This window comes from Nannospalax galili, unplaced genomic scaffold (genome assembly GCF_000622305.1).
Source record: "Nannospalax galili isolate Female #2095 unplaced genomic scaffold, S.galili_v1.0 scaffold618, whole genome shotgun sequence".
NCBI lineage: Eukaryota > Metazoa > Chordata > Mammalia > Rodentia > Spalacidae > Nannospalax > Nannospalax galili.
In genome coordinates, this window is record NW_008341873.1 from 240,194 (window position 1) to 248,632 (window position 8,439).

Genomic DNA, 8,439 nt, shown 5'->3' on the forward strand with positions numbered 1-8,439 from the left:
ATCTTCTGTATTATAGTTTCATGTGAATAATTTACCATTTCTTTCTGTTTTCCATTGAACTATTCAGTGGTCGGTGAAGATGGTAAGCCCTGTGTGCTGATCTGTATACTGTGCCAACATTAAATAAAGCTCAAAACATTGTTTTGTTTAATTCAAAACAAGTGGTAAAGTACATCCCATATTTTCAACTTGTATGTGTATTTTATCTTTATAATTTAATCCACAGTCCAACATATGCCAGTACCTTTTGGTGTCCTCGATTAGACAGCAGTGTGGTTAACTCTCATCAACCTATTAAATTCTTAAATGTTACTGGATGGAGTCCTTGTCATGTTATAGAGAGTAATAAATTGATAATTGAATATCATTTTTAGAGCTGCATGGTGGAGCAGAAGTTTATGTTGTATAGAAGTAAAATTTAGAAAAAATGTTTTTCTTAATATCTTTTAAAATGATATAAATGTAATTTATAGTTTATTATAAGAATTACTAAATTGTCCAAAAAAAGGGAAAAATCATACTGATTTCATTATGGAGTCAGTGCTTTGTTCAGCACAAATAATCTGTGTGTGTGTGTGTGTGTGTGTGTGTGTGTGTGTGTGTCTTTGTCCCTCTGTTTGGGGTGTTCCTGTATACATTTATTTCACACAAATAGATGAATCTACATTATGAAGAACTAACCCCCTAATTGTTGGGGGCTTGCATAGGAAGCTACGCTCTAGCTTTTAGAAACAGATCACTTTTTTAGACAGAGTTAAGACTTTTATAGTTCTTGGTAGTAGAGAAGTTGTTAACTGCCTCAGGCCTCTTAACATCCTTGGGAAATAGATTGGGTTTGTTTCTTGTGCTTTATGTAAGAGTGTGTTATACTGTTGAAGCAGGATATTACAAATGCAAGTGCCTTGATAGCTACTGCTAGTAGAATTGACAACAAAGTTTCATTAGGGATAGGCAGACACCTGGCAGATTTATTCAGAGATAATGACCAGTTTGTTTTATTCCCCCCAAAAGGCCACCACACTGAATACATTTCAATAATTTTCAGATTTTTCAGAAGTATTTTATAAAGTATAAGTTAGGAATTTATCTTTGGCACTTAGATAATAGTATAATGCACAAATTAGAATGAATCAAAAAATTACGTGGATTACTAACTACTCAATTTAAAGGAAGTTTATATAGGAAATTTTGTTGTTCTGTTATTTAGGTTAGATTTGGTTGGCATTGCTGTTTTTGGTGCCTGGGAGATGTACAAGCAAAAGCTACTTAAACAGGTGCTCCGCTTTTAGTTTGTAGGCTTGGTAAGTATCCACAGTGGATAGCCACTGGGGAAAAGAGCCTTAGGATTCTTGTTATTAATTAAAATGTAACATTTGGTCATGGCTCTTCCTGCAAGTGAGTTTTCTCTTATAAGTAAATGAAACATTCTTGTAGATAGTGAAATCAAGCTATTTAGCTATATTATAGGCATAAGTGACCCAGAGAGCATGGATGCATTTTATTTTGCAAGCTCATCTCAGCAGCACTTTGGAAATTTGAACTATATTCATGTTCTTAACCATTTTGAAAAGAAAAATGAAAGATAATAGAGGCCAAATTTTGGAATATATAAGAAGTTAATACAGGTATATTAAGTGGAAGCAGTAGTTGCTGATAATGGTTCTGTTGTAATCTCTAATAATGTAGCTAAAATAACAATGACTAAATTAATATTTAAGAAGAAAATAGAGCTAAGTGTGTTCACACACACCTGAATTCCCAATACTCAGGAGGTTAAGGCAGGAGGACTCAGAGTTCAAGGCTTAGGCTGAACTTCATAGTGAGACCCAGTCTTAGAAGTATCTTCAAAAAAGGAAAATCACATCATTAGTTAAAAAAAACCTGTATCTATATACTAGTGCTTTTCATTAAATCACATTCTTGAACATGAAAGCATTAAAATATTTCTAAACACTAAGAATCTTTCCTAAATATGGATTGTATCAAGGCAGGGCATGGTGGCACATGCTTATAACACTTGGGAGATTGAGGCAGGAGCATCATGAGTTCAAGTTACAGACTATATAGTATGATCCTGCTAAAAAAAAAAGGGAGAGAGAAGAGAGATTATATCCTTCAGGGCCAGCTGAGGTATGTTACTTGGTTTTACAAGAAAATTGAGAGGGTATTCCATGTGTGAATATAACTTCTAATTAATAGATTGTACCTTTTATTAATGATCAGATTCATTTTTGTTTCCAAATAATGGTTTAATAAGTATAATCATTCAAAAACTATATATATTCTTGAAGTATATTTCTTTAATTAGTTGTCTTTATGAGGTAAGTTGCTTATGTAGCTCAGTTATATAAACTTCATATTTTTAGTCTGAACATTTATAACATTTTAAATGTCATAACAATGGATTTGATTTCAGGTTATATAAGAATACATATAAAGTAGTAACTTGTATAAATGAGAAATGTTGTATGTTTCCATTTTGTTGTTGTTGCTGTAAGAAGATTCATATGTATTCATCTTAACTTTGCCAAGACTTGAAAATAGTGTGCTGCTTGTTACCGTTTACCTGTATTTGGTGATTTCCCCTTCTTTCCTTCCTTCCTTCCTTCCTTCCTTCCTTCCTTCCTTCCTTCCTTCCTTCCTTCCTTCCTTCCTTCCTTCCTTCCTAAAAATTGTTTTGAAATTTGAACTCCTCCTTCAATATAATTATTTTCACCAATACATCTATGTAGATTGATTGATTGATCCTCCCTCCCTTCCTTTCTTTAGAGGATTCATTATTTGGGGGCAAATTTGAAATTAAAGTTAGCATCCTTATTTTATAGCAGGTAAAGTTAAAGAAAGTTTACTGGGAATGTCTTTAATAATGATTTAGACTCTCTTTTCAGGGCCCAGCACTGGAAGATTTCAGTCATCTGCCACCAGAACAGAGACGTAAGAAACTGCAGCAACGCATCGATGAACTTAACCGAGGATTGCAGAAAGAATCAGACCAAAAGTAGTGTTCCTTTAAGGCCTCTCTCTCGCTGTTCTTTCTTTCAGGATATACTTTGAATGATGTGTTCAAATGTGGTATATGGAATGTTTCAAAATCATTCTGGGCTGGGACAATAGCTCAGTGGTAAGAGTATTTGCCTAGCATTCATGAGGGCCTAGGTTTAATTCCCAGCACCATCACCATCTCCCCAAATACTGTATATCCCAATTGAAATACTTTTAGAGAAAAAAAACCTCCTAAACTACAAAATTTTATAATTTCCATATTATAGGTAAAAAGGAAATTTTTGAGTTTTTATTGCAAAAGTTTTGGTCTTTTTGAGACAGGGTCTCCCTGTAGCCCCAGCTGGCCTGGAACTTGCTACATAGACCAGGCTGGCCTTAAACTTAACCACAATGATCTACCTGCCTCTGCCTCGAAAGTGCTGGGATTAAAGGCATGTGCCATCACACCCAGCTTTTATTGCAGATTTTTATTAGTTGCCATTAGTATGCCTTCCATAAATTTGTGACAATAAAAAAAAAATCCCCAAACTTGATAACTCATTGTCAAGAATAGTTTTAGTAACACTACCTCTTATGTCTTTCTTTTTCTTTTCTTTTTTTTTTTTTTTTTTTTTTTTTTTTTTTTTTTTTGGTAGAGGGTTTTCTTTCTCCACATATAGACCAGGCTGGATTGAACTCACAGAGATCCGCTTGCCTCTGCCTTGCAAGTGCTGGGATTAAAGGCGTGCACCACCACGCCTGGCAAATTTCTTTTTTTATATATAAAATAAGTTCAATAGAAGATTGAGGAATTATTACATACCTGGTACTCATCTAAGCATTTCACATGGAACATGTCATTGAATTCTTCAAAATAGCCTCCTGAGATAGTTGTTCTTATGTAAATGGAGAGACTGGGAATCAAATGTGTGTGTGTGTGTGTATATATATATATATATATATACACACACACACACACACACACGTGCGCGTGTGTACACGGATGCATATATAAATGTATTGGATAATTGGTAAATGTCATGTTAACCCAGAATACTGGAATTCGACCTTGATGGGAAAATAGGATTTTGTCAGGTGAGAAAATATGGAGGAAAGGAACATTGAAAGACATGGGGAGGACAAGAGAAAGACCAGAAATGCAAGTGTTCTTGCCAAGGCCTAGACTTAGTTCTAATGTAGGGGAACCTGATTAGAAATTATGTAGTATGTAATAATAGGACAACAGTGCAAAGGTGTAAGATGGATGAGGGAAAGTGTTGGCTACTTTCTTGTAGAGTTCTGTTGGCTGTAGGGAGTTTCCAGAAGTTGTGAGGGTTCTTAGCAGCTCTGTTCTGGAGATTACTGAATGTAATGTAATGAGTAGATCCTAGAGTTAGGAGATTGGAGGTAAGGAGACTAGTTAGAAAATTGGAAAACTCTTGAGAGTAGCTATAAAATTAATTGAAACAGCAAGAAAAATAAATTTGGGTAAAAGTAATAATCTTGTTTTTGTTTTGCAAAATATGTGAAAAATGTGCATGGAAAATAGCTGGTTGAGTTTAGATGTATACATTTGTAACTTCAGAACTAGAGACAGACATTGGAGAATCATTAGAAGATTAAAGTGTTCTGAAGCATATAGGATGAGATGAGAAGAAAGTTCTTGTCATTTTATGTAACAGATATTTAAAAGTTGAACAGAGGAGGAGAGGCCAGTGAATGATTGTTAAGAAAATGGAGTTGAGGAGGAGGAAGAGAAAATGTGACCTCCAGGTCAAGAAGGAAAAAGATGTTAAGGAGTGTTCAACAGTACATGTGCCAGGCTCAGACAGCACTGATTGGGCATAACTGATGGGAATGTGATTAGAGAAGAGGAGGTAGGCTAAGGGGATTGGCAGATGACTGAAAGCGGGGGGGAGGGGGTAGGAGAAGATGCATTCCTATTTCTAGCATAGAGAGTGGGAGGACAGTGATGTTGTGTGAACCGATAAGGGAACACTGGTGGAATAGTGTTGCAGGTGGAACTGTAATGAGTTTGATTTAAAGCCTGGCATGGTGGCACATCTGCAATCCCAGCACTGGGGAAGATCAAGAGCTTGAGGTCAGCCTGCTTACTTAGCGGGACCCTGTCTCATAACAAGAAGCAAAATAAAGAATTTGATTCAGGACAGAATGAGTTGTAAGAATATTGAGGAATATTCTACCAGCCAGGCATGAGAAATGAAATAGGACACACACAGGTTTTAAAAGATGCTTTCCTTAAGTGACTGACTATATTGTATATACATTAGCTACTTTATGCAAATTGTCTTTAATTGGGATGCATTTGCCTAAACTTAGAAATGTGACTGTGTTTAAGATTAAGATAAACTTGAGTCCTCAAAGACAAATGGAACTCATCTAAAAGCACACAAAGTGAATGTTAAATTCTGTGGTTTCCTTCTGTTTCTCAGAGATGCACTCAACAAAATGAAGGATGTATATGAGAAAAATCCACAAATGGGGGATCCAGGAAGTTTACAGCCTAAATTAGCAGAGACCATGAATAACATCGACCGCCTACGAATGGAAATCCATAAGAATGAGGCACGTTTGTTACTTAGCAGTTTGTCTGAGATAAAGTATTTTTACCAGCTTTATTGTGATAGATTGGGGTTTGCTAGACTTACATTCCAATATTTAATTTTAGAATTTATGAACTAAAATATTATGACACAAAATTATTAAATTAACATATCTGATGATTTTTATTTGAGTCTTTACATGAAGCTATAAGCATACTTTTTATGAGCTATAAAGTTGATCATTGATTAATAGATTGGAATCAAAATTTCTTTAAGAATCATGTCATAAAGTCTCAAAGTGCATTTTTTTTTTAATTTTCAAATTTTATTTTCAAGTTTTTTTTTTTTAGAAGCATTTCATTACAGCTTTAACATATTCAGTAACACATTCCAGAGCAAGGATACATCTCTTTCAAAGGTGGCTGTAAATTTTTAGGTTTACAGTTGAATTAATACAGTCATACAATAATGAACTCAGTAAAAGCCCTGTAGGACATAAAATTGGATGAGTTTTTACCCTTTAAAGAAGATCTCCACTTCATTTTAAGATATGTTGTTTCCTACATTTTTTTTCAATAAAATATATTTTTTTTTATAATTAGAAGAAGCATTTCATTACAACAGCATTAACCTATTCAATAACATTTTTCTGAGCTAGGGTACATCTCTTTCAAAATTGGCTGTACATTTTTAGGTTTACAGATGAATTATTACGCTTATATAATCTTTAACTCCTTATAAACTCTATAAGACATAAAATTAAATGAGGTTCCAACGTTCAAAGTGCATTTTAAATGCAAGGTATCTTATGAGCTTTCACACATGCTTACTGAACTTGCTTATTGGTTTGCTTATTTTTTCCCTGAAGGCCTGGCTTTCTGAAGTTGAAGGCAAAACAGGTGGGAGAGGAGACAGAAGACACAGCAGTGACATAAATCATCTTGTAACACAGGGCCGAGAAAGGTCAGAGGTTTCTGTTTGTTTCATTTTGTTAGTGTGTTTTTATTTATATTTCTTCTTTTCTCCAAAATTTTCTTACGTTTTGTTTTAAACTTCATACATTTCTTTTTCTTCCTCCTTAGTTAATAAGCCTGGTATTGAATACTTGTCTTTTAAAACTTGTTTTCTGTACCTTGTTGCAGGTGAAATAGGAAATTTCATCTTGTCCTATTCTAGTTTCTCATACATCCCCAAACAGCTAGGAATATAAGAAAAATTCTTGGAACTACAACCTGGGGGTATAGGAACTCTAGGCATGGGTGGGACTCCCTTAAGGTTTATGTGGAGTTGGTATCTTGTGATTGAAGAAAAAAATTACTGTCAAATTCCTTAAAGGTTGGTGAAGAAGATAAGGAGGTATGTATTATAGTTTGGGCAGAGTTTTCAGTTTATCTCTTTGCCAAGTTTCCATACTGCTTGTGAAGTTTCTTCTTTGGTATAATCTTTTTTTTTGCACTGCCTTAACTCCAGTTCCAGGGGAATCCGAAGCCCTCTTCTGACCTCTGCGACAATGCACAACACGGGTGTACTCACATACATGCAGGCAATACATTCATACACATAAAATAAAAATAATAAAAATTTTTTAAAAATCCTTAAATTAGGATTCACCTTTGAGAAGAATTTCAGAGACTTAGTGTCTGATCTTGGCTTACTAATATAAGAGCATAACAAGCAAGTTCAGTTTTTATATTTTGTTAATATCAATTCCCTAAAAATATAAAGTGAGGGGCTGGAGAGATGGCTCAGCAGTTAAGAGCATTGACTGCTGTTACAGAGGACCCGGGTTCGATTGCCAGCACCCGCATGGCGGCTACAAACCGTCCTTAATTCCAGTTCCAGGGGAATCCGAAGCCCTCTTCTGACCGCAACATTGCACGACACGGGTGCACTCACATACATGCAGGCAATACACTCATATACATAAAAATAATAAATAAAATATTAAGAAAAATAAAGTGGAAGTTAAAATACCCATTCTACAGAGTTGTTAGTAGTAAAGGAAATGGTATATATAAGTCATCTAGCAATAAAATAATAATAATATGTGCTTCACCAGGGTGAGCACTTCTTCCTGTTCAGTTCCCTGTCACTGCTGGAAAGATTCTTATTTTTAATAGATCAAGAGAGATTCACAAACAAGTAGTTTTTATTATTTTGTTTAAAACCCCATATTTAAACAGGTCTAGTCTTTCTAGTGTGTGTTAGCAATGTGGTTTCCTAGCTTCCTGGAAGGTGCTGCTGAGCTGAATGGTAAAAAACAAAATATCTTTATGCTGTCTATTCTTTGGGTTTTCTAAGTTACTAATTTCTCTTTCCATAATTAGAAATTATTTTCTTATTTTGTTGAGGAATATTTTGGTTTTAAGCAACAGAATTAATTCTTATTCTGTCTTGGAGTAAAAAATGGGATTTATTGTCTAAGGAACAGCCTAGATGACTCAGCTGTTCTTCCTCTTCGCTCTCCCTTCTATGCTTGCTTCATTTTAAGGCTCCATTTGAACATTTTTCAAAGCCGCAGGCAGCCTTCTTCCAGGTTCAAGGAGAAAAGGGAATGAGCTGCTCAAGTGTTGAGGCATCCCAGGCAGAGGTCCCTGTTCACTTCTGCTGTCTGATGGTTGCAGGACTGCTAGTGACCTGCTCACCCCATGCAGGTGCTGTGCTCATGACCCCTAGTGAGCATGACACAACTTCCTTGTGGACTGAACACAGGTCTGGGGGGTGGGTCTCCAAAGCAACATTAGCTCTCTTTTGCGGAAAGAGAAGACAGTGAGTGACTCTGTGATGGTAGAAAATACATGTTTACTATATGGTTTGATTTCATCTTTAGATCCAATGATTGTGAGATGTGTTTATTGAATATTGCTGTTTTAGAACATTATAATATATAATA

At 35.2% G+C, this 8,439-nt stretch overlaps 1 protein-coding gene across 1 annotated transcript in view; it reads left to right on the forward strand.

Moving 5' to 3' along the window:
- Fnbp1l (formin binding protein 1 like) overlaps positions 1-8,439 on the forward strand; it is a 111,399-nt gene that overhangs the window by 98,986 nt on the left and 3,974 nt on the right. The window contains exons 11-14 of the mRNA XM_008837474.3: positions 68-82; positions 2,889-2,998; positions 5,436-5,568; positions 6,415-6,509. Coding sequence (XP_008835696.1) covers positions 68-82; positions 2,889-2,998; positions 5,436-5,568; positions 6,415-6,509 — 353 coding nt within the window. The remainder of the gene's footprint in view (positions 1-67; positions 83-2,888; positions 2,999-5,435; positions 5,569-6,414; positions 6,510-8,439) is intronic.